General features: G+C 39.4%; 1 protein-coding gene across 1 annotated transcript in view; it reads right to left on the bottom strand.

Annotated features, from left to right (window-relative positions):
• Positions 1-27,327, bottom strand: part of EIPR1 (EARP complex and GARP complex interacting protein 1) — a 180,668-nt gene that overhangs the window by 137,116 nt on the left and 16,225 nt on the right. Inside the window, 1 exon segment of the mRNA XM_038394569.2 lies at positions 21,709-21,841. Within this exon segment, the coding sequence (XP_038250497.1) occupies positions 21,709-21,841 (133 nt within the window).

Here is a 27,327-nt window from a genome sequence, read left to right as displayed (position 1 = left end):
AGCTGTGGTACAACAGAGGTAGATCTGGTATCTGCTTTTCATTCCCAGTAGGATTAGGAGTGGGGGGGGGGACAGTGGAGCAGTTTGTGTACACATATAGGGATGTCCCTTATTTCCTCCCAAATGAGAATGAAACTTTCATGCAGATACCCTGCAATCCTCTTCCTTAAGGTTTGTAGGGATGCCAGCTTTATTTCTTCCTCTACAGGAGGACTCTTTCCCATGCTACTCCGCCATGAGTTCATCTGGCAGCACTGCAGTAAACAGATTAGTGGCATACCAGCCTGGGCTGCTTTGGGATGTTAGCAGCATCTGTGCTCTCTGAGCCTTTATTACCCTCAGGATTTAGCTATCAGCTAAAATCAACACCTCTTGTGGAAAATAATGCCAATATTCACTATGCTCTGTACTCGTACCCATGGAAGAGAGACCAAAGTGTTATTGTTTCATACAACCAAAAATCTTTAATACACCCTCTCCTTTCTTCCCTCTCACCTCTGGAAGGTCATACACACCATGGCTTGTGGTGGAGATCAGTGCTGTGCAGACACTCCAAAGCTGAAGTGTCAATAAGCATGTCTTATTAGAAGATTTTATGGGAATAAGGGAAGGGAGTTTTGAAACATATCTTTCCCTTTCCATTGTGACTGTAAATCCAACAATACATTTCCCAGTTTTTATAAGAAGCTATTGTTGTTGCAGCCTTCAGGGGTTCCCTCTCTATACCTGCGGAACATCTGACTCTGATGATAAAAAAGAGGAGGACTAGGGAAGACACGTTCAGCAAGCCCCTGTAAGCGAGTGCTTCAATCGGACCACAATCAAAGGGCCTGGAGGACAAACATGGCAGATGGCATGTAGAAGGAAAGAGTGGACACTAGAAAGACCAATTTCAGAGTAGCAGCCGTGTTAGTCTGTATTCGCAAAAAGAAAAGGAGTACTTGTGGCACCTTAGAGACTAACAAATTTATTAGAGCATAAGCTTTCGTGAGCTACAGCTCACTTCATCCGATGAAGTGAACTGTAGCTCACGAAAGCTTATGCTCTAATAAATTTGTTAGTCTCTAAGGTGCCACAAGTACTCCTTTTCTTTTTAGAAAGACCAAGCAATCCCAGCAGGAAAAAGAGGGGGAGATGAACCAGGATACAATGAAGCTTCTCAGACAGGAAACCCAAATGCTGAAGACCCTGGTTGATCTACAGGTCCAAAAATCCCAGACCCCCGCAGCCTTAGCAGTCCTTAGAGAACATGGTAGCTCCCTACACGCCCAACATACCATGTAGCATCACAGGCTGTATCCTACTCTCAGCCCTCCTCACTGTGGGACAGCAAGGAAAACCACAGCTTCATATACATCAATTGTGGTTCTCACAGGTGAATGTATGTGTAGCCACAACAGACTACATTTCTGCAATGAAATGGACAGAAATGTTTGCTGCTTTGATCGTTTAAAAATTCCATTTTGTTAATTTATGTTAGGAATCTGTATTCCATTGTCTGTTTCTTGCACATTCTTTTTCTGTACTGTTTTGCCATTCAATACATTTCTACTTTTTGCAAACAAAATGTTCTTTATTAGCTAGGACACACATTGTAGAATGCAGGGTGGTACTCAAGCACCCAGTACTTGTAAGCGTACGGCACCACGGAGGTCAGAGATAAAACTCATTCAGATGTATAAGTGTATGATAAGCAAGCACAGTCGTAGTTACAAAAAATACAAGCAATTCACAATTATAACAGCTCTCAAAGCTTCAGGCCCAGAGAACAGTCCAGCACCAAACAACGTGTCTGACCGTTCAAGTGCTCTTTCAAAGACTCCCTCAACGACATAGCTCCATGTTGAGCTCTTGGAATGGCTCACATCTGGCTATTTAATCTCAGCAGCAGTTTCTCCACCTCCAGTCTCCATCCTGGCTTTTCCCCTTTGCCTCACAGATATTACAAAGGACACAACAAGCAGTTATTTTTCTCACAGAAGTACAATCTAGTCAGTAAACACAGGCAGCATCCCTTCAATCTACCAAACGCAGATACAACTGTCATTCTGCACCTGCTGAGCTGGTAGTTGAATCTTTCCCTGGTGCTACTGAAGTGGCCAGTGTGCCTTCATGAGGTGTCAAGACAGATTCCTGAGCCTGGGCAGCAAGGAGTAGGTGGGTCCCCCCAGAATCACTATTGGCATTTCAATATCACCAGTGATAAATCTGTAGGTTGGGAAAGAATGTCCCTGTCTGCAACTTCCTGAACAGTCCTGTGATTTTAAAGATGTGAATATGATGCACCTTCCCTGAACAACCCCCACTGATATCAGTGCAGCATCCCTGGGGATCCATCAACACTTGCTTAACCAAAGAAAGTTAGCTCTGTCTATTGCTCCGTGGCAAGACGGGCTGATGCCAAAACAGAGATGTGTATGCCATACAATGCCCTGCGATAGTTCAGGAACCCCACTGCTGCAAATCCATCCACTATTTCCTGCATATTGCTGAGAGTCACAGTCCTGCATAGCAGAAGACGATTAATGGATCTACACACTTGCATGACAACGTCTCCCACTGTGGATTCTGGCACTGACCAGTAGCAATCCAGAATTGAAAGCTTCGAGAATGTAATTGCCATTCGCTTCTCAACAGTCAATGCAGCTCTCATTCTGGTGTCACTGTGCTGGAGAGCTGGAGCAAGCTCAGCACACAAATCCAGGAATGTAGCCTTTCATATCTGAAAGTTCTGCAGCCACTGCTCATAGTCCCAAACCTGCATTATGATGTGATCCCACCAGTCAGTGTTCTTTTCGCAGGCCCAGAAACAATGCTACACCGTCTGTTACTAATCTGTGAACACCAACAACCTTGAATTGTTTTTTTGCCATGTCCCTTCGCAATTGTCCTCACAGGAATAATCACATCTCCGCTGTTGAGGTACTTCCTCTGGGTCTGCAAATACTGGAGGATTGTGCATCCTGTATTTGCTATGCTCATGAGAGCAGTGCAGATTTCTGCAAGCTCCAAGGTTCTGTTAGAGATGGCGGACACTGAAAAGTGCTGCATGGATTTTTGGGATTTTTTTTAAAAAAGGCACAAAAACATAGGATATGGCATTACGGGATGGAGAAAGTTGCATGCTGCAAACTTTACCCCGAGCTCCCAAAGATCCGTGGGTGAGTCACTTCTATCCCACAACACATTGCGAAAGTTGCCCAAAAGACATTACACAGCACAGTGACATGTGGCACACTGGGATACTACCTGGGGTGCACTGTACTTTGCATCAACATAACCAGTCCTGGTGAGTAGACACAGCGACAACACAAACAGCCAAATATGCATGTGCGCGAGTGATATACAAACTTTGGTGGCTGTACATCAAGTCACTTGTATCAACTAAAGATTGTAGTGTAGACATGGCCTGACTAATAGAATTACACGTGGAATGAATTTGGCATATCATGTAAACTACACAAAATACTGAGCCCAGATCCCCTACAATTACCTATGGTTCATCTCCTTTGGATGTATCTATCAAAATATTAATCATCATGCTTTTTCTTAGCCCTAGATGTTACCTTACATCCACTTATGAAAAAATACCTTTTGAGCATGTTAATCAGACTCTGATCTGTCGGTTCTGCTGTGTTGTTGGTTAACTCATTTTTACACCAACAAATTCAGCCACTTCTGGAACTCTGCTAGGTAATTTCTGCTAAATAAATAAATAAACTTTTCACCTCTGAAGAGCTTCTCATCCAGCTATCTGAAAGTACTTCAAGACACATACAGACGAAGTCATTTATCCAAAGCAACAAAGCGAGTCAGTGGCAAAGCTTGAAATAGAAGCCAGATTTTTCTGACACCCTGTCTGGTGCTGTATCCATAGGGCCGAACAGCCAGTCTAAGTGAGCTGAGCTATGAACCATTGTGGCAGCTCATGTGCTCTTTCCCCATAGTACAAACCATTACTTTTTCCTAATATCAGTGCCTTCTTTTTGAGCATAATCCGTTTTTATCCTTTATACTAACTCTCTCCAACATACCACTTACTAAATGTTTAGCTCATTACTTTGTGCAGTGCAATACATAAACCTGTAGATTACGCTCGGTTTCTTCTTTTTGCTATTAGCTTAACAGCACACTATACCTATTGCTGGTGTCCCAGTGTCTGAGGCAGTGAGCAATTAAGGATTTTTTAGTTAGAGTTCAAAAACATGAATTCCACAAAAGTGGAAATGAATATTTATATCTATCTTTCTATGAACATAGGAACTGCCATACTGGTTAAAACCTGAGGTCCACATAATCCAATATCCTGTCTCTGGCAGCAGCCAGCACCAGATACACCTTCCTCTGAAGCAAGAAAACCCCACAGTAGGCAGATAATCTGCCCCCCATAGGGCAGGTCTCAACCCAATCTTGAATGGGCAATGGTTTAAACTTTGAAACATGTGGTTGCATCTCCCTTCCAATACCCCTTGTTGTTATTAACTATTATTTATTATTTGTATTACCAATAGTGCCAAGGAACCCTCGTGATAGGTGCTGCACAAACATAAAAAAGACTACCCCTGCCCCACAAACTATACCTCTGGATATTCTTGTTATCCATGAGTGTACAATCCCTCTCTGAATCTTGCTAAATTCCCGTGGCAATGAATACAACAGTCTAATTATAGATTATGTGAAAAAGTATTTCCTTGTTATCAGTTTTGAATTAATCATCTTTCAATTTCATTGAATGTTCCTTTGTTCTTGTGTTGAGAGAGAACAGAAAGTTCCTGATCTATCTTCTCTCAACCATTCATTATTTTGTACACCTTTATCATGTCCTCTTATTCATCTAATTTTGAGGTACTTCCATGGTCCTCATGAGTGAGTTTTTCACAATTATTAATTAATTTTACTCCAATGACACTGCTGTAATGTAAGGAAATAATATCCTCATGTTACAGATTGGGAATTGAGGCACAGGACAGATTAAGTGACTTGCCCAGGGTCAAAGAGGAAGTCTTGTGGCACAGCCAGGAATTAAATCCAAGGGACCTTGATTCCTAGTCCAGTGTTGTATCCACGAGACCATTCTTCCTACCGTACAGATGGCAAGTTCATGCAGATATCTCCAAAATTCACCACCAATTAATATCAATTCCATACAAGCAATACTGATACAAGTCAGTAACAAGAGCATAAACATTTGATTCCCTGATTTAGAAAACAAATTAAATACTCAGTAGTTTATTTGTACGGTCAGTATACCTTACCCCCATAGCCTTGCAGGAAAGAAACATTTTTAGTTGTTACCAAAACTAATTCTAACTTTTTTCAGCCTACTTTCCTTCACTTTTTCCTGTATAATTGAGACTAATGACCTAACCAATTTCAAACACCAATCCTGAACACTGTCTTTGTGACCAACACACCACATTCAGATTCTGAAGCTTTTATTTTAAACAGTTTATACGGTTAATCTTGCAAGCATGAACCAAGTGGTGTAAATCCCTGCAGTAAGATCTTCCTGAGCCCAAAAACATACAACCTGAAACAATTACTAACATTTGTAAACTATCCAGTCTCCCATTCATTTAACTGGGTATTGATTCTAAAACCTAATAACAACATAAATGTCAAGAAATTATTCTATTACTGATCATGTTATAGGATGGTATGGAGAGTGAATTGGGAGTTGCTCCAGGAAGGAAAATACAGAGAGAAGAAAGGAAGAACACAAAGGCAGGAAGGAAGGGAGAAAAATAGAAAAGAGGATGATTTTTAAAAAAAGGGGGGGAGGGGGAAGAGATATAACAGTGGACAGAGAAATAGCATCACTCAGCAGAGAAACATAAGATGAAAAACAAAGCACCTCACAAATCATAACAATTTACAGCAATAGTCTACCATGCTTACTGAAGTCAAGTAGTACCTTACTGTGAAGTATTCCCACTGTTTTCCATTGACCTATTGTAGAGTAAGGTACTATACAACATCAGCAAAGGTGGCACAATCCACCCTTAAATTTTTAGTTACTATATAAAGGTCATACTCTATTTCTGAGCCTTATAAGACAGACCAGCCCTGCCTCCCTGCCCCAGCCAATATCTACTTCCTCCAATTTGTTCTCTCACAGGAGAGCTTCTTTGGCTATAAGCACCCTGACTATGTGGAGTTCCTCCATTACAAATATGATCTCTCCATCAACCCTTACATTTTTCCTAGCCGAACAACTCTACTTCTCCACCCTGATGAACTCCTATCTCCACAATCCCAGCCACCCATTTGCCATATTTGACTCCTCCTTTAAAAACCTCAACACCTTTCATGCTTTCCCCTCTCAGGTCAGGATCTCACTAAATGTTTTCAGTGACAAAGTTAATGAGATCTAACATGACTTACCCACTGTCCTCTTTCCACTCAGCCTTGTCCCCTTCCCTCTAACCTTTTCCCCTACCACTCTCTCCTCCTTCTCCCTTGTCATCGAGCTAAGTTTCTTGATTGTTCCTTCTCCTGTAATGTCTACCTGCCCAAGTGACTGCATCCCATCTGCTGTCTCTACCCTCACTTCCTCCCTTACCTGTCATCTCATCTCTCACTCTGCACAAGTTCCTTCTCTAATAATTCCCACTCTTGAATCCATCTACCTCTCCAGTGAGAGCATCGTCTCTCCAAATATGATTAATACACAGTCTACAACCACTGCACTGAGTTCCTCTACTTCAAACTTTTTTTTTAAACCCTCCAGTCTGACTTCTGCCCTCTTCACTGAAACTGTTCTTCTAGTCTCAAATGACCACTACCTGGACAAATGCTAGCAGTTTACACCATTTTCAACCCTCTTTGAACTCCCAGCAGTATGAGACCATTGACCACTCTCTACTTCATTAAATTCTGTCCCGCATTGGCTTTTAAGTCAATATGAGAATCAGGAGAGAGGACTGACTCCAACTTGTCCTTCACCATCTCCTTCTTTCAACATCTCCCAAGACTCAGTCCTTGACCCTCTGCTCTACCAGATCTGTGACTATCAACATATTTGCTCATAAAATCAAAGACCTTAAATTCTTACTTTTTTCTGGCTATAAATTGTATCTTGTGTGTCAGAGCAGTGGGTCTTCCCTTTAGCAATCTCCTCACTTGAGGGTAAATAAAAGGGGCAGAGAAAGATGGCAAAGCAGCTTCTTTAGATAGTGTATCAATCAAAAACAAGAACAAGATTCACCTACATCTCGCTGAACAATCTCTCCTCCCAAAAATTTAAAAGGTTTATTTATTTTATACTCCTAACGCAAGAGAAGAAGAATATACTGGAATTGCAACAAGCAGCATCATTACTGAATCCATGTATTTCTAAAGGCTCCATAATTCTGTCTCTCCACAAGGTTTCCACTTTCCTCACCTAGCCCTGGAGTTAAGGTTAGAAATTTGTAGTTTCCTGTAACATTTAAATACAAAATTATATTAGCTACCCTCTAGTCCACAGGTATTTCCCCCCATCCTCAGCATGCTTCAAAAGTCTCTTAAAATGGCTTTCCTATTTCCCTAGATACATTGTGAAAATTAAGTAATGCAGAGAGAATATATGGGTTGTATTTCAGCTAAGCCTGGTGCTTTGTCAGCTTTTCCTTGTTTTAATTTCCCCAATTTCTCCGCTCTAGCATAAACTACAGCCTTTTTGACATTTCACCTTAATCCAGTGAAAAATTTATCCTAGTCTAAGACATGATTCTTTCAGGCTCCTAGTAATATCTACTACAAACTTCAAATGCTTTCCTTTGGTAGGGGTACTGAATGGCTATGCTTGGATGGCTATTGGTTTCTTATATATCTGAAGCCTAATTTATCTTCATTATGGAAAAAGTCCAGCAGAGGGCAACAAAAATTATTAGGGGGCTGGAGCACATGACTTATGAGGAAAGGCTGAGGAATGGGGACTATTTAGTCTGCAGAAGAGAAGAATGAGGGGGGAGTTGATAGATGCTGTCAACTACCTGAAAGGGGTTTCCAAAGAGGATGGATCTAGACTGTTCTCAGTGGTACCAGACGACAGAACAAAGAGTAATGGTCTCAAGGTGCAGTGGGGGAGGTTTAGGTTGGATATTAGGAAAAACTTTTTCACTAGGAGGGTGGTGAAGCACTGGAATACTGGTTACCTAGGGAGGTGGTGGAATCTCCTTCCTTAGACGTTTTTAAGGTCAGGGTGTTGGACTAGATGACCTCCTAAGGTCCCTTCTGTCAAGGTTCCTTCCCCACTCTGAACTCTAGGGTACAGATGTAGGAACCTACATGAAAGACCCACTAAGCTTATTCTTACCAGCTTAGATTAAAACTTTCCCAAGGTACAAACTTTGCCTTGTCCTTGAACCATATGCTGCCACCACCAAGCGTTTTAAACAAAGAAGAGGGAAAGAGCCCACTTGGAGATGTCTTCCCCCAAAATATCCCCCCAAGCCCTCACCCCCTTTCTTGAGGAAGGTTTGATAAAAATCCTCACCAATTTGTACAGGTGAACACAGACCCAAACCCTTGGATCTTAAGAACAATGAAAAAGCAATCGGGTTCTTAAAAAGAAGAATTTTAATTAAAGAAAAGGTAAAAGAATCACCTCTGTAAAATCAGGATGGTAAATATCTTACAGGGTAATCAGATTCAAAACAGAGAATCCCTCTAGGCAAAATCGTAAGTTACAAAAAGACACAAAAACAGGAATATACATTACATCCAGCACAGCTTATTTTACCATCCATTAAACAAAAGGAAATCTAACGCATTTCTAGCTAGATTACTTACTAATTTAACAGAAGTTCTGAGGATGCCTTCCTGATCTGTTCCCGGCAAAAGCATCTCACAAAAAAACCCTTTGTCCCCCACCCCGCTTCAGATTTGAAAGTACCTTGTCCTCTCATTGGTCATTTGGGTCAGGTGCCAGCTAGGTTACTTTAGCTTCTTAACCCTTTACAGGTGAAAGGGTTTTGCCTCTGACCCGGAGGGATTTTATAGCACTGTATACAGAAAGGTGGTTACCCTTTCCTTTATATCCATTATTGATGGGGGTGGAACTGAGGGTGGCTTCTGCCTGTCTGACTTTAGGGAGCTTATATAAAGGAATTAATGTTGTAAAAAATAATGGATGTTGTAGAAGAGTAGTCTCTGTAGAAATTTGATGTATATCCTTATCCAAAGCATTAAAATACACACAAGAAAACCTTGGATCATGACTAATTCTTTGACGAGCCTCACTTGTCTTTGGATGCAGTGATTTATGGCTCTAACAGATAAAGGAATGTCCTGTGTGAAAGTATCACTTTCCTGCCATTGATCCTGAAATGACCTCCAGCTATTGGGATGGAATATTATTTCCAAGTTTACAAGAAAATACTGGCCCTGAACAGTTTCCATTACAATCTGTCTTTAAATAAGAAAAATAAAGGAAGAAAGGTACGGCCAACTAAGTTGTAATGAAAACCCTATAAATCTAGATAAATCTAATAAAAAGCAGGCAAGAGAAATACATGGGAAAAATAAATTAATACAAAACCAGCAGGTCCAGATGCGTACATTCCAGGGTGTTTAGATTTAGCTAATTAAGCCATCCACAATTATTTCTGAAGAGACAAAAAAAAATGTGAGAGATACCAGCAGTCTGGAATAAAAATAACCATACACAAATGTGGAATGCATTTGCAAAGAAATAATGAATACACATTCCTGATAAATGCAAAGTTGGGCACCTAAAAATATTAGCAAGTTTAAGGCAAGAGGCGGTGAGGAAGAAATATTTCCTTTAAAGGATAACAAAAACAAAACAAAACAAAAAACAAAACAAAACAAGGAGACCAGAGGCTTCTAAAAAACACCTTAAGATAAACTTTAGTTTTTAAAATCAAGTTGCATAAGTAGTAGTAGAAAGGAACACAATGAATGTATAATATTTAGATTTTACTTAAATAAGTATTTAATACAGTGCTTAGCAAAATCTTAATGGAAGAGTTAATAGAAACTGAGCTGGAAAAGAGCACTCTCACATGGACTGAAAACCAATTGAAGAACCATAAACAAAAAGGCAAGGATAAATGACCATATACTGAGTTTGGATTGTTGTTAAATCTAGGTTTAATATCTTTATTAATTTATAGGACAAAGGGGGTAAAAACAACACAGAATCATAGAAGATTAGGGTTGGAAAAGACCTCAGGAGTTCATTTACTCCAACCCCTTGCTCAAAACAGGACCAACACCAACTATATCATCCCAGCCAAGGCTTTGTCAAACAGAGCCTTAAAAACCAGTAAGGATGGAGATTCTACCACCTCCTTAGGTAACCCATTCCAATGCTTCACCACCCTCCTAGTGAAATAGTGTTTCCGAATATCCAATGTAGACCTCCCCCACTGCAACTTGAGACCATTTCTCCTTGTTCTGCCATCTGCCACCACTGAGAACAGCCTAGCTCCATCCTTTGGAACCCCCGCTTCGGTAGGTGAAGGCTACTATAAATCCCCCCTCGCTCTCCTCTTCTGCAAACTAAACAAGCCCAGTTCCCTCAGCCTCTCCTTGTAAGTCATGTGCCCCAGCCCCCTAATCATTTTCATTGCCCTCTACTGGACTCTCTCCAATTTGCTCACATCCTTTCTGAAGTGGAGGGACTAAAACTGGACACAATACTCCAGATGTGGCCTCACCAGTCCCAAGTAGAGGGGAATAATCACTTCCCTCGATCTGCTGGCAATGTTTCTAATGCAGCCCAATATGCCGTTGGCCTTCTTGGCAACAAGGGCACACTGCTGACTCATATCCAGCTTCTCATCCACTATAATCCCCAGGTTCTTTTTTGCAGAACTGCTGCTTAGCCAGTCGGTCCCCAGCCTTTGGTGGTGCATGGGTTTCTTCTGCCCTAAGTACAACTCTGTACTTGTCCGTGTTGAACCTCATCAGATTTCTTTTGGCCCAATCCCCCAATTAGTCTAGATCACTCTGGACCCTATCCCTACCCTCCAGCATATCTACCTCTCCCCCAAGCTTAATATCATCCATGAACTTGCTGAGGGTGCAATCCATCCCATCATTCAGATCATTAATAAAAATGTTAACCAAAACCGGCCCCGGGACCAATCTCTAGGGTACACTGCTTGATACCGGCTGCCAACTAGATATCGAGCCGTTGATCACTATCCATTGAGCCCAACAATCTAAGCACCTTCTATCCAACTTCTAGTCAATTCATCCAAATCCATACTTTTTTAACTTGCTGGCAAGAATACTGTGGGAGACCGTACCAAAGGCTTTGCTAAAGTCAAGATATATCATGTCCACTGCTTTCCCCATATCCACAGAGCTAATTATCTCATCATAGAAGGCAATCAGGTTGGTCAGACATGACTTGACCTTGGTGAATCCATGTTGACTGTTCCTGATCACTTTCCTCTCCTCCAAGTGCTTCAAAATGGATTCCTTGAGGACCTGCTCCATGATTTTTCCAGTGACTGAGTTGAGGCTGACTGGTCTGTAGTTCTCCGGATTCTCCTTCTTCCCCTTTTTAAAGATGGGCACTATATTTGCCTTTTCCAATAGTCTGGGACCTCCCCCGAGTGCCGCAAGTTTTCAAAGATAATGGCCAATGGCTCTGCAATCACATCAGCCAATTCCTTCTGCACCCTCAGATGCATTAGACCTGGACCCATAGACTTGTGCATGTCCAGTTTTTCTAAATAGTCCTTAACCTGTTCTTTCACCACTGATGGCTGCTCGCCTCCTCTCCATACTGTGTTGCCCAAGACAGCAGTGTGGGAGTTTGAGAAACAATTAAAGTTATATTTTATATATGTATCTTCACTAAACAACAATTGTGTGCCTACATGCAAATACTGCGGGGAAGTGGGGGTGAGAAACAGGACAATAGCTACGATTCTTTGAAGGCTGTCAAACCCTACAGAGGAAATGAAAGAATTCAGGATGGTCCACCAAGATATAGCGAGGAGTAATGTGATAGAACTCAAAAAACTCCAGGAAGGCAGCGTAGTCTAGTAGATAAAAAACCACCAGATTGGGATTTAAGAAACCTAATTCTTATCCTGGCTCTGCCACTAACCTACTATGTTACCTTGGCCTAAGTTACTTAACTCTGTGCTTGTATTTCCCTTTGTATGCCTTACTCCACAGCAGGGGTTCCCCAACTTGGTTCGTGGCTTGTTCAGGGTAAGCCCCTGGCGGGCCGCGAGATGCTTTGTTTACCTGAGTGCCCACAGGTATGGCTGCTCGCAGCTTCCATGGCCACGGTTTGCCGTTCCCAGCCAATGGGAGCTGCTGGAAGTTGCGAGGGCAAGGCCACCGCTTCCCACAGATCCCATTGGCCAGGAACAGCGAACCGCGGCCACTAGGAGCTGCAAGCAGCCGTACCTATGGACACTCAGGTAAACAACGCATCTCGCGGCCCGCCAGGGGCTTACCCTGAACAAGCCGCAAACCAAGTTTGGGAACCCCTGCTCTACAGTGTAAATTTTCAAGGTATGAATAGTCTCTCACTGTGTGTTTGTACAATGCCTAGCACAGTAAGGCTCGACTATTGGTTGAAAACTAGAATATCATAATTAACAAAATACAGACAGCTGGAAACTTTTTCCAAAAAGTTTCATCTCTCTCTGTGTGGAATTATCTCCAACAGAAATCTGAAAAAGTAGCAGAAGTCGCTGTAAAAGACAAAATAGGCATTTTTACATATAATAGATAAGAATCCTACAACTAGCAGAGAGATTGAAAAAAGTTAATTTGGCAATCTCAGATTCTGTGGATTTTCTAAAGTTAAAAAAACTGTCTGGATTTTTTTTTTTTTTAAGACCAGTCGTGTCCAAGTCTATTAAGATGGGATCATCTAGATGTAAAATATGATTGTAAGAACCAAAATATTGGTTAAAATGATAGCAGTTGATGTGATGACAAGGAAGAACCCATTGGACTGGATTCCCTGTTAAGAATGTAATAGCAAATTAGGAAACAATAGCAACTACTGAAGTGAATGGCAACATGAGGGCTGGGTTGTTGGGTGTGTGTGTGTGTGTGTGTGTGTGTGTGTGTGTGTGTGTGTGTGTGTGTGTGTGTGTGTGTGTGTGTGTGTGTGTGTGTGTAAATCAATTTAGTTAAAGGTATCCTAGTAAAATAGCTTTGGTAACTTTGAATTCGGAGTGTTCCAATTGAATGTGTTTATTTTGCAAGACATGTTTGCATAAATAGCATATTCAGTAGACTTAATTTTTTCCTAATTTTTCAAGAATGAAGAGATACTTGGAACAACAACGTGTTTGACCTCTCCGATTTCACATGCCGAAAATTTTACTTTTCTTCAGGAGTGATGATTTCTTCTTGAGAAAGCAGCAGGTCATCAAGCTGTTACAGGATGAAGATTGTTTACTTTGTTTCACCCACATGCAAATAATCAGTGAATATACAGATGAGCTTTAAGTACTATTCAGTCAGTCTAATCTGTCACTGCCAGAAGTAAGAGTGCATAGTCATCTTCAGCTGTTGGGAGATGTTTGGTATTTTCCTGACAGGAAATCTTGTCTAATGCTTCTCACCAATCAAAGTTCATCTTGAAACGAAGGTTGGATGTATGGTTGCTGACAATGTAGTTATTCATAGGTGAGCAGTCCATGAGCTTTATGCTTTACTTGAGGAACAAAAAACTCTCTCTCTTACAACAAGTACATACTCTACACCATGGGAAGGCATTTCTGGAGAAATACCCAGGTGAGTAAGCAGGAAAGGATTTTCTTTGACACCAAAGTCTAAGTATCTTGTTTAATGTTTGTAACTTGGATATGCACATTACTGCCAAACAGAAAAATGCCAACAGAACACTGTATTGAGCTATTGTTGACAAATCTTCAAGTCATCTAGGACTAAGGATTTTCTCATCCTTAATTATATCAATGGGTGAGCCTGTAGAACAGAGTTTAGATGCCTTTTTGCAGAACCCTTGTTTCATAGGCACAGAACATATCCTTTAGGAACATAAAGCTTTAACTCTTTTCCAAAACTAAGATTTATTTTCTTATCTTCTTGATCTGGAGAAGCATAAAACCTTCAGTAGGGAGAGTTGTCATACCAAGTAACGAAACTACAGCAGAATCCTCTGTAAGGACTTATCTGAGAAGCTCAGAATATGTCAGTTGCAGAGGGTAAAATAGTTTAAATAGTTACAGATAGCCATACCTTTTATATGATTCTCCCACTCACATAACTTGAGAGGAATCATGAACAGGTAGGAATGGAGAAGAGTAATTATTTCCTGATGAGCAGATTTTAGTAGGGATGAAGGTATACAATGCAATCCAAAGGCAAGTCTGCAACAATCCTGGTATTTCAGAATCAAGTTTTACCTGAATACAAGCATCCCTACGTTCTATAAAAACATCCAAGGTAAATGCTAAATACTAAGCACACACAATACTAAGTATTTACCTTGAACAACTAATATCTAAATATCAATTATGCTCAGAGATAAAATAAGAAAAATAGAACTTTAATCAGTTAACCAGCACAACCAGTCAAATTGCTAAAGCATCAAAGACAGACCAAGTGACAGACAAAAAAAGAGTAAACAGCAATCATGCTCATTACAGGTACCCAATAACCTCAGATAAAATTCACACATGAAAGAACCCAGCTATTTATCATTCTGTCCTGAACGTAAACTAGTACATACAATGGCAGCAACACAAAAAGCCCTTTCTGAATAGGAATGTAAGTTAGAGGAACTTAGGTTCTTCTGAAAATGCAACTTTCACTCCGAAGTCACAGACAGTTTTTGAAAATTTTAGTCATGGCATAATAAGTAGTCAGAGGTAGATCTTACTATGAACTGCAGCATGTGTGGGTTACAGCTGCAAATCAGATGGAAGGAGATACTTGTGCACTGAAACAAGTACTCACATGGTTTGATCTTAAGAAACTGTCAACCCTTACTTTAAAGCAGAGTTGGACTGCACAAAAATAATAGGTAAATTTGATAGCTAAGTGCTATCAAAATCTGTTTGATACTGAATGTGTTGCATAATATTGGTGACATTATTCTAAAATGTTTTCAAGTAACAGATTCTACTTCTGTCCCTCTGGATTTTGGGATCCTCAAGAAAATCTGATGTGTACATCATGAAGGCCTAGACTAATGAATAACAAATTTTAGATATTTACTGTAATCATAACTAACATTGTTGGAAATGAGATTGGAAATGAAGCCTATGTGATGTTCCACCTTTGTCTGCCATTAAAAAAAAACAGCCATCACATTACTGTGAAGAGATGTTACTGGAAGTAAGATGTTTCAGAGTAGCAGCCGTGTTAGTCTGTATTCACAAAAAAGAGAAGGAGTACTTGTGGCACCTTAGAGACTAACGAATTTATTTGAGCATAAGCTTTTGTGAGCTACAGATCACTTTATCAGATGCATTCAGTGGAAGTAAGATGGTGTAGTTAGCACCTCTTCTCTCACTGCTACATGAAGTTGGTTTTTCATGTTTTTAAAATATTCTTGGTAGGTCTAGAATTACTTTAAGTAGCATGTTTTGTATTTCTGTGTCCCCATCATCATTCCCTCCACACATTTGTATCCTTTGGTCATGTTCAGTTTGTTCTGCAAGCTGTTCTAATAAGGATTTTTACTTTCCTAAAAATATTTGAAACTATAACCCAAAATTGGTTCAAATAGTATGGTGGTGAGTGTAGTGAAAAGTGAAGTGTAAGTCACTAAACAGATAGATCCTCTTAATAATCAAATAACGTTTCTGTATTATGTAAATACTGCTGAATGCTAGCCAAGTCAGTCAGCTTACTGTATAGTAAGTCATGACTTGTGCAAGTTGTCAGCACAGTGGTGGTATTTGTGCCTTTTCTAAAATCTTTCCTGTAATTTGCCAGAAAGTGAAACAAATAGGAGGCAAAAATAAAAATACATCCTAAATGTAAAAAATTTTTGGTATCATAAAAATCCCCACCATCATCTCTCAGTACAGTTCTGGATGGGAAGCAACACCAAAAATCTTCTGACTTTTTAATTAAGAGTTCACAGATTCTGACAACTCAGGAGCAGATGACAAGCCTGGACATGTACTGAATTATTTAAACAAACAAACAACCTCATCCTCCCCTTCTTTCATCAAAACAAATTCTCTCACACACAAATTCAGACCCTTCACCAGAGGGAAATGCAATGGTAGTTGCTAGATCTTTAAAATACTTTGATTTTGCCACTATTTAGGGGTATAAATAGCATTTAAAAAATAACCGTTTAAACTATTAAAACTATATCAGTTAAAAGTTTCACCATTAATGAGTTCACAACATAGGTGTGGGAACTAAGGATGCGGGGGTTGCTCTAGCTCCCCATGTTTTACCTAGGGTCCCACCCGCCAGCCAGCCCCCCTGGAGTCCCAGGGCTCCACTCCCAGCCCACCCCCCAGCTTTGACCCCAGCCTCGGCCCCCTTACCATTTACTGAATACATTACCGGTAAGACTGATGCCTATGGGTTAACCAGTTAACATTTTACATCCCTACCACTATTAGCTTTCTCCTCCCAAGATTCAGGTTCAACCAGCTGTCTCATCCAGATGCTGATCACAATCGGAAGAACCATGGTGAAGCTATTCTAAAGTGACGAACCTGTACTGCTGATATTTGAGACCACTGCACTTAGCAACTTCCCATCCATCCCCAATGGAATCACATAGATGTTTAAAGAACAGAAGAGAGAATCATGTTTTGTGGGATTCCCTCAAGTCTGGTGAGTGCTCTGAAGTAAAGGAGCACTTTCCCAACACCACACTTTGTGAGCATCCTAAAAGGAAGGACCAGAGCTATTTCAGAGACTTCCCATCAACACCTATGTCTCCAAGACAGGACAGTAGTTTGCCATTATCAGCACTGTACACAGATCCAGAGGGATGAGTATGAACATCCTCCCTCCGTCCATGGCAGGGAAAGTGCCATCAGCATGAAGAACGCTTTATCTGTCCCATGACTTGGACTGAACCTCATTTGGCAAAGATCCATAATATTGGTGTGGATAGGCACATTTAAACGTAGTTCTTTGCCAGCTTCCCAGTTATCTTGTTCAAAAATGGGAGGCTGAATACCATGTGGTATTTTATAATCTTTGGACTAACCAAACCTTATATAGCCAGACAATAGCTTTAAGGTGAAAAAGTAGCACTGACACCCTCCATCAGTAGGGATCCTGGGTGCTGCTTTCCCCAACAATATGCACCGGTCTCAAATCACATATAGTGAAAGATTTCTATCAGTGCTTTTACAGTGTCTTGCTCCATAAATGTACCAGATGCCACAGGGAAGCGAAGAGGTTGTGTGTTTTCCATCTTATATTTTGTATATAGCTCCTGCTTCCAAACATGGCTTCATGCCTCTTGTGGAGGTGGTTTCCCAGCCAGATGGATGACTCAGAAGAGAAAATCTTACTACTGCAATTGTAGCTCTGTGAGCAGCTGCTTTGTATCCTGGGAAGTTAAAGGCAGGAGTAGATGCTAGAGAGAGGCTCTGACTTTTTAAAAGCCTACCAGAGCTGCTGATGAGCATCATCATCTCATTACGCTTGAGGAAATATACGAGAGACTCTATAGGAGGGCACTCCTCTTGATCAATACATTAGTTCATAGCTTCCATAACACAGCAGGAATGACCAAAAACATCACAACACTACACAGTACTGGAAGTCTGCTTTTTCTTCTGTTAATACTATCATATTATGAAGTGATTCACGTTACCCACTTTTTCCATTTTAGATTTTGATCTCTGAATGGTGTAACTTTCTGTACTGAGTGTATGTTTCTCTTAGCCAGTTCTTACACTACTTTGAACTAAAATTAAGCAGACATCCTGTGGGTTACAAACCATTTTGTAGTACCATGGCTATCTGTGCTGTGTCTCAAAAATACAAGATAAGGGAAGCATCTCAGAGTAATGAAGTCCATTAAACAGAACAAAAATGTTAGCGCCCTCTGTTGATTAGATGCCATTACTATAACATCTAAATAACTTTATTAAGTTTAGATATGTAACATCTAAATAACTTAAGTGCAAAAGATGGATGGATTGTACTGAAAATTGGAGGGAAAGGTATCAAAGAGCTTGCAAAAAACATTTTCACCCTAAGCCAGGAAAGTACGGAGAAAAATAGGGAAACAGCTAAGCTCACAAAAAAATAGTTTAGGGAAACGGAGTATTCAAGATAATCTTGTAGCAACACAGGACAGACTAACTGAAGTTAGAGAGTTTAGGAAGAAAAGTAGTCCATCTCAAAAGTGATGCATTAGATTGAGTGAAAAAACACTGAAACGTAGGCAAGATTACACTAATATGCATTAAGCCTCACAACAGATCTGATATAGGTAGGGAATATTATTCAAGTAGTAAAAAATGGGGTACACAATCTGTATTATACTCAACCTCCATCTAAAGAACGGAGGTTCTAATTTCATGATAGCTTGCAAAAAAAAAAGGTAATTATGTCTATTCATTTAAATATATAGAAAGAAATAATTAAGATTCACAAATACTTCGATGCATATATACTGTGCCTTTTTCTGGTTTATGAAACAATAGGAAGCCACAATTCAGTCTTGACTTTGGTAGTTAAATATACTTCAAAAAAGTAAAACAAATAAAAGCTATTCCCAACGTGGTTATTCCTATCCAAGGCTTTTTTGTATAATAAGTTTGTTCTTGTATTTAAGGAGACTTGTATAGTAGGAGTTTATAAGTGCTTTACACATTAGCTTTTTCTCAAAGGGCTTTGAAGTAAAAACGTAATTATCCCACTTTTCTTCTTCCCCAGATTTTGCCCATCGTTTTGGTAACTTCAAAAATAGCTACCAAAAATGGCCACAAGCCACATTTTCCTGTGTCCTGCATTAGCACAGCACATCTCTCTCTCTCATGCACACTCTTCATTTTGAAGTGTTATTCCCATCTTGCTGAAGTACAAGTGCTGGCAATAGACTTTTTCAGTCTCAGTTTGAAGAGGGGCAGCAGATAACCCAGACTGACCAAAATGGACAGACTTATTTGAAGGGGGTGTGTGTGTGTTTTTTTCTTTGAAGGGAAAGACAGTGACCTTGTATTAATTACCTAGTCTCATCCAAAAAATTTCTTATCAATTTCCAGTGAAATTTAGCACCATAACATCTTTTCAAGTATCAAAAATTACCAGACAGGACTTACGTAATTGTCCATTACATAGAAGACATCTCCATATGCATTATAATAATCAAGTTAAAAACAAGAATATAACTAAACAAATATGTCCAAGATAAGAAGGCAACTTCTGTTATGGATGACAAACTAATTTACAAGAAGTTCAAACAGAAGAGATCCAGAAAGAAGGAAAAATAAAATTATTAGAATACCATCTCAGTTTTCCATGTGGCACTAACATGATTTAGCAAATACTAAGTAGAGGAACACAGCTGATTAAATGGTCTATAGGGAGTAAGGTAATAGAAATAGGGAGACACAATATAATGCAGAGACTTGAAAGCTAAAATTAATATTATGGCTGAAAATGGGAGCCTATCTAAATTTTCCAGAAAGAGTTTTATGCTGCCAATTAAGAGATGGCTTCAATTTGAATAACTAAGGCTATCCCAAGACAACCCCTAATATGTCTGGTAGCTAGACAAGAGGAAAGTTAGAGGCTCTTCTTACAGTGACAAAAATATGCAGCCTAAGTAGTAGCTTTAAAAGGGTTTTGATTGTTTCATTTGCTTGCATTATTACTTAAAGTAAGTTGCCTACTACATTCAATATTCCTTGTTATAAGACCACCACACTGTGTGCTTTCTACTCCATACATTGTTATTTAGAAACATCAGTAATAATTTCTGAATCAGAACTTGTTTTCTCTCAAATGCTTGTGGCCGATTATTCTAAATGAAGATGCATGAAGCCCAAATAATACAACTTAATATACATAAACTTGTTGAAGCAAACAAACAAACGTGAGCTAGAATACACACAGGCTAGAACGGAAAAAACAAACGTGAATGAGACATGGATCCAAGCTGCAGAGATAAAAAATGGATAGAGATTGAAACAGAACATTACAAAAAAATTGAGGTGTTTAGATTCAGCCCCATCTTCTCTAGTATAAAAATATTAAATAAGCTACCTATCAAACAAATGCAATTCTTAAACTATTACACATATTCCTATTACAAACAATGCAACATGATACAGTCTTGAACAGTGATTTTAGAAATATTTTCATTAAAGTGTAATATTTTCTAGAAATAAAAAATCCAAAGTGTAAAACTTTCAGACATAGTGTAAAACTATTAATGTTTACATTCAAAGTTTTATATGTAAAAACTGAAAAAATGAATGGGACATCATCTACTTACCTACTCCACAACTGTAAATAAAAACAAGTATCTAATTTGCTCTTTAACACATTACACACTATGCACAATTCAAAGCTCTTCAAAATTAGTACTCACCAGCTCAAGAAAACTAAAGAAAAACAGCATTAAGAAACTAGAGGGGCTTTTTTTGGTTTCTTTGTTTTTTTTAAACAAACAGAGTATACATCAAGGAGCTACTGAGAAACTATCCTGAAGTTGTTTAAATAGATATAGAATTTTAGGACAGATTCCTGCTCTTTCAACCTTCCCCATGGATCACTGGCAAGGTGAGGAAGTTATGCCCAATAAGTCATGCCAGTAACATTTTGTTTTACAAATTGTTTTGTAACGATTTGCACTTTCAGTCCAATTCCCCCTTCAGAAAACCAAAAAAGTTTGTTACTGTACCCATCCACTATGAATTAGTCTTAGTTTTGTTAAGCGTAAGAAAATGTTATTTATTACCATTTTTATTAATGGGTTAGAATACCGGCATAGGTGAGCAGAGTCTTAATTTCACAGATACAGCAAAAAGGTTGAAGTATGAGAAGTACTGAGGCTCTGAATCAGCCTCGAGATTCAGGAAAATAAATGTTAATTTATATTCTATTCACACTTAGAAGGTTATCTTCAAAAAAGTATGGCCTAGAATTTATTTTAACGAAACTGAATATTTATTCAAAACTAATATCATAGGTCCCTTTGCTTGCCAGAGATAAACTTCCCACTAACTAGTGGGAAAAGAGTGATTTTTTCAAATCTCAAAATATGTAGTCTCCACATATTCTAGCCCAGGAAGTATACAGAGCATCTTCAGACAATAGCTGTACATGCAAGTTTAGGCTGGTCAAAGAGTCTTAAGCTGTTGCTGGTGAGATATTTTAGGTAAAAGCTATACAATCCTCTATGTGTATTATATATGTATATGTATGTATATATGAGTATTATATATGTAATTTGTAACTACTATATTAAAATGTTTCTGCGCTTTCTAGAAGAGATTAGTGATGGCAATACACTATTTTGAAACCACCTTTTACGTTACCAGTTTGAAAAACCAGTAAACATGAACTCTAAAAGTACAGAAGCCTATAAAAATATAGATATAGGGCACCTCTAGTTCAGTAAATTTAATCAGGCAAACAACTTAGATTTATTTTTCTATCTTGCTTCAATAATGTATATTTAAGAAAGCGTTTTGGAAAAGTGAAAAGAGATCCCATTTTAAGCTACTCATGTATTGCCAGATGTGCAGCTATTGTACATCCCATAAATATTAAAACACAAGTTCAAATAAGTTGTTAAAATGCACTTACTTTTATTGTAGCAGGTTGCTAGCACACCTTTATCTGCAGGACTGGCACTAATGTGCCAAATTTCACCCACTTGATGGATGAGAACATTTTTGTTTATAATGTTATTTTCATCATCAAAATCTATTATGTGAATCTACAAATACAATAAAAAGATAACATTAGGGCTCCACTGTTTTCCTGTGGGTCTTAATTATACATGATGACAGCACAGAACCATGTAATATGAGTTTTATGACTGATATCTACTTTAATTAATTGTTATACTAACAATATAACTCTTTAATTTCATGCAGGATATTTTCTCTAAAAAAAGTGATTATCTTATTGTGAAGAAATACCTTTTGTTTTTTCCCCCTGGTGCTGCAACTACAGCATTCAACTGCATTTTCCATTTGATGGTTAACAGAAAATGAGCCCTAAACTTGCAGCTGATCACTTTGCTAGCATTCAAACCCTCCATTAGATGTCTAAGATAATTCTGTATTCAGATCAACAGAAATGAATCTCCCTTAAATGGATAGGCGGAGGGATTATTAGTAGATGTAATAGGAAAATTGATGCCCTACTAGAAGTTTATCAGCATTCTCTCTTCAGCTACTGTATATACATCTGCACTTATCACCGACATCAGGAAATCTGTCACCATTTTAAAAAATTGACAGGGAAAAAAATTTCAACCTTTCAACTTATAACAGTCAACTTAGAATCTAGCCAATTGTTTATCAAATTTAACAAGTGGTTTCAGGTGTTACTCACAAACCTCCCCCTTGTCAATTTTTTCTTTTGTTTTATAAACACTTTTCCCTATTTTTAAAAATTAGCTTTATTTCCTCAGCTACCATGTGGAAGACTCGCACAAAAAGCAGGGGAAACAGACTAAGACTGCCCCCGAAAAACACTTAACATGCATGAGTAACTTTACCCATGCTAGTAAGCCCTATCAGAGGTTCAACAATAGAACCCTCCGCATGGCGAAGAAAAGAAATTAAACTAAAGACATCCTATTCCCTATTATTAAATTAGGTCATACTAAAAGTTTAGCCACACAGTGCTGTAGGCAATTTTTTTTGAAGTGTTTAATGTGCTAGATAGAACCAAACAATCCAATTTTAGGATTTGTTTGTTTAGTTTTGCAGTACTGAGTATTCCCTTCACTACGAGATGATCTTGCTCTCAATACATCAACTCCCAACCACAGCAAGGGTTATATCCTCTAGTCTTGTTCATCTCAAATTAGTATTCATCTTTTCCTCACTCTCTTCAGTGCTCCCTTCAGCAATTACTTTCTTAAATTGGACTTTGGTTCCCGATACCAGTACCATTCTCCTAGTCTCCTGTCAGACTCTAAGACATCCAAGAATCTAAAATGCTCAAGGAATCATCTCTCTCCAGTCATCATCTGATGACCCAAACCATGAATCCATCTATGAAGCGAGACATTATTCATCCCCTATACCAAGACATATCTATCCTCCTGTCCAATTTAAAGTGACCCTCTGCCTTTCAAAATATTGTCCCTGGTTTTACGTTACCTTAATTATTGCTTGAGCATGATCTACTCTGCCAGACCCTACCTTGGCCTCCGCTACATCCTTTTCCCACAACTGCACATTATGACTTGTGCTGCGTCATCTATGATTTCTCCCTCATTTCATCTTTATCTCTGACCTTCAGGCCTTCTCTTTTTAGCTCTTGACAGTCTCAGTAAAGTATGTTATGAGACTCTTTATAAAAGGTAAAATGCATACTTGTACTGGATAAACTTACAATTCCAACTATTTGCAGACAAACTGGGAGCAAAATACTGTATTAATTTGGGACGTGAAGATAAAGAGAAGACAATAGCAATGGACACTGGAATTAGAGTCAGTGGAAGAATTCCTTCCTTTTATAACTCTTTGGCCTAAAGTACCTCCAAACAGCCCCAAAGTAAGGACTGAAGGGCAATTCCTATTATTCCTACAATGTGAATCTTTTACAATTGCTTCTCAGTCTTGCATCCCTGAGACAGATAGGATCCCTCCAGTTCACCATTTCAAGCAAGAGAAAGATAATATAGCAGGATTTTAGAATGTGAGAATCACTGTACTATCCTGCATATGGGAAGAGTCAAACTAAAACTTTATGCCAATGCTGCAGCATGCAATACATCAGTCCTGCCTGTCTGCATCTTTTCCTTACTCTCAGCTCCCTCAAAAAATATGAAACCTTCTACTGAAATTATTAAGTAGACTCCTTGCAGTGCAATTGGTTCCCTAAAGGTGAACTACAAATCAAAAATCCATTTACTTCAACAATGTGTATTATAGTCCCCCACTAACCAAAGTAAGTGGGTCATTCAGCACATGAACCAAAAGAATACCTTGAAGGGCCTTATATAAGGCCCTTCAAAGTCATATAGACAGTTTCTACTTTGCTGTGAAGATTCTGCTTCAGCTGATCTCACAGCTACCAGGCAACTTCGCAGAAGTGAAGAGTCAACTCATACAGGTTGAGGATAAATCCTTGATTAAAATAGCCTTTTGTCAAATGTGAAATTTTATTTATTTTTATATCCTTTTGGTGTAGGGGAAAACATGAAATATCCTTCTTTTGTAGCTGTGACATGCATCCTAGGTACAAGAAGAGATGCTACAGCGAAGTGTGAATATGTTGGCCTGCTGTAAGTAAGAAGGGAGGGGGCTTAACAACAGAAAAGAAATATTTTCTCTCCATGGTTTCTGTGCTAATGTTCTTCTTAGCCTGGCCATTGTGAGCATTCAGCACATATTTCTAAAGTTGATGAAATCTTGTTAGTTGTTCTGTCATTCACATTTAGTATTTTCTTCAAATACATTTGGGCCAAATTTATACTTAACACAATCCGATGCCATAATGGCAAATAAGACAAACCACCTCACATCACACTCTTATATGGGCTTCAACTCTGAAATGTACTAATCAATGTTGTTCAAGTAAGACATCAAAGATCACCTAGGATGCATGTCACAGCTACCAAGGAAGGATATTTCATATTTTCCCTACACCAAAAGGACATAAAAATAAATAACCTTTTGCAAATGTGAAATTTTATTCTAATCAAGGATTTATCCTCAACCTGCAAGAGTTGACTCTTCGCTTCTGCAAAGTTACCTGATAGCTGTGAGATCAGCTGAAGCAGTATCTTCACAGCAGAGTAGAAACTGTCTATATGACTTTGAGGGCCTTATATAAGGGTAAAAGGTATTCTTTTGGTTTATGTGCTGAATTATTATTGTTCCTACACTTTTAATATAAATGTTACAAATTAAGTGTTTTCTGTTTCGAGTTAACCTTCTGTAAATACCTCCATTTCTTCTGCTGCAAAGCTGTTTTTGAACTTCCTACTTCCATAAATCAGGACAGCTCTATAACTAGCTTTCTTCTACAACACACCTTTACGTGACTTGAAACAGAACAAGAGATTCTGCATATATTGATGCTATGTGAAAAACCCTCCTGACTGTATAGCGCCTCATTAGAAGTCACAGCACCAAAGGTGTCAGCCAGCTACTAAAGATAGGTCAAGTAATGGGGAAAAAATGGTGCAGAATTAAGCAACAATTATTAAGGCCTATAGCATTTCTTGGGGATTAATGACTAGCTGGGAGAAGATGATAGCATGAAGCACAGCTAAGTGCCACTAACCACAACTATTTGTTAATAGTCCACTAAAAGCCCTGCACCTCTAATGTTAGTTCTATTCCCTTGAAAAAGAGAAAAAAAGTCAGATAGTGAAAAAAAGTGCTTGATGCAGGGTCAACATGTACCTACAGGGTTAGAGTAAAGAATTAGTGCCCACAGTCACCTTCTCAGAACCATGTCAACACTTCCTTTTCAGTAAATGTTAATGATTTGAAACTCATTGGATATTAGGTGACAACTAGCGGGTGCTTCGTCCTTAAAAACTAGTAATTAAATCCTTTGCTAAATACTCCGTGAAGTCAAAGATAGTTTATCCTAGGCAAAAAATTACATGTAATTACCCAGTTAGTATAGGTTTCAGAGTAGCAGCCGTGTTAGTCTGTATTCGCAAAAAGAAAAGGAGTACTTGTGGCACCTTAGAGACTAACAAATTTATTAGAGCATAAGCTTTCGTGAGCTACAGCTCACTTCATCGGATGCATTTGGTGGAAAAAACAGAGGAGAGATTTATATACACACACACAGAGAACATGAAACAATGGGTTTATCATACACACTGTAAGGAGAGTGATCACTTAAGATAAGCCATCACCAACAGCAGGGGGGGGAAAGGAGGAAAACCTTTCATGGTGACAAGCAGGTAGGCTAATTCCAGCAGTTAACAAGAATATCAGAGGAACAGTGGGGGGTGGGGTGGGAGGGAGAAATACCATGGGGAAATAGTTTTACTTTGTGTAATGACTCATCCATTCCCAGTCTCTATTCAAGCCTAAGTTAATTGTATCCAGTTTGCAAATTAATTCCAATTCAGCAGTCTCTCGTTGGAGTCTGTTTTTGAAGCTTTTTTGTTGAAGTATAGCCACTCTTAGGTCTGTGATCGAGTGACCAGAGAGATTGAAGTGTTCTCCAACTGGTTTTTGAACAGTATCCCCGATACTGTCACGGCTAACCTGGTGGCAGAACTTTGTGACTTTGTCCTGACCCATAACTATTTCACATTTGGTGACAATGTATACCTTCAAATCAGCGGCACTGCGATGGGTACCCGCATGGCCCCACAGTATGCCAACATTTTTATGGCTGACTTAGAACAACGCTTCCTCAGCTCTCGTCCCCTAATGCCCCTACTCTACTTGCGCTACATTGATGACATCTTCATCATCTGGACCCATGGAAAAGAAGCTCTTGAGGAATTCCACCATGATTTCAACAATTTCCATCCCACCATCAACCTCAGCCTGGACCAGTCCACACAAGAGATCCACTTCCTGGACACTACGGTGCTAATAAGCGATGGTCACATAAACACCACCCTAAATCGGAAACCTACTGACCGCTATTCCTACCTACATGCCTCTAGCTTTCATCCAGATCATACCACTCGATCCATTGTCTACAGCCAAGCGCTACGATATAACCGCATTTGCTCCAACCCCTCAGACAGAGACAAACACCTACAAGATCTCTATCATGCATTCCTACAACTACAATACCCACCTGCTGAAGTGAAGAAACAGATTGACAGAGCCAGAAGAGTACCCAGAAGTCACCTACTACAGGACAGGCCCAACAAAGAAAACAACAGAACGCCACTAGCCATCACCTTCAGCCCCCAACTAAAACCTCTCCAACACATCATCAAGGATCTACAACCTATCCTGAAGGACGAGACATCGCTCTCTCAGATCTTGGGAGACAGACCAGTCCTTGCTTACAGACAGCCCCCCAATCTGAAGCAAATACTCACCAGCAACCACACACCACACAACAGAACCACTAACCCAGGAACCTATCCTTGCAACAAAGCCCGTTGCCAACTCTGTCCACATATCTATTCAGGGGATACCATCATAGGACCTAATCACATCAGCCACACTATCAGAGGCTCGTTCACCTGCGCATCTACCAATGTGATATATGCCATCATGTGCCAGCAATGCCCCTCTGCCATGTACA

Source organism: Dermochelys coriacea, chromosome 3 (assembly GCF_009764565.3).
Source record: "Dermochelys coriacea isolate rDerCor1 chromosome 3, rDerCor1.pri.v4, whole genome shotgun sequence".
Taxonomy (NCBI): domain Eukaryota; kingdom Metazoa; phylum Chordata; order Testudines; family Dermochelyidae; genus Dermochelys; species Dermochelys coriacea.
Note: the sequence above shows the minus strand (reverse complement) of the source record. Positions and strands in the feature narration are given on the sequence as shown.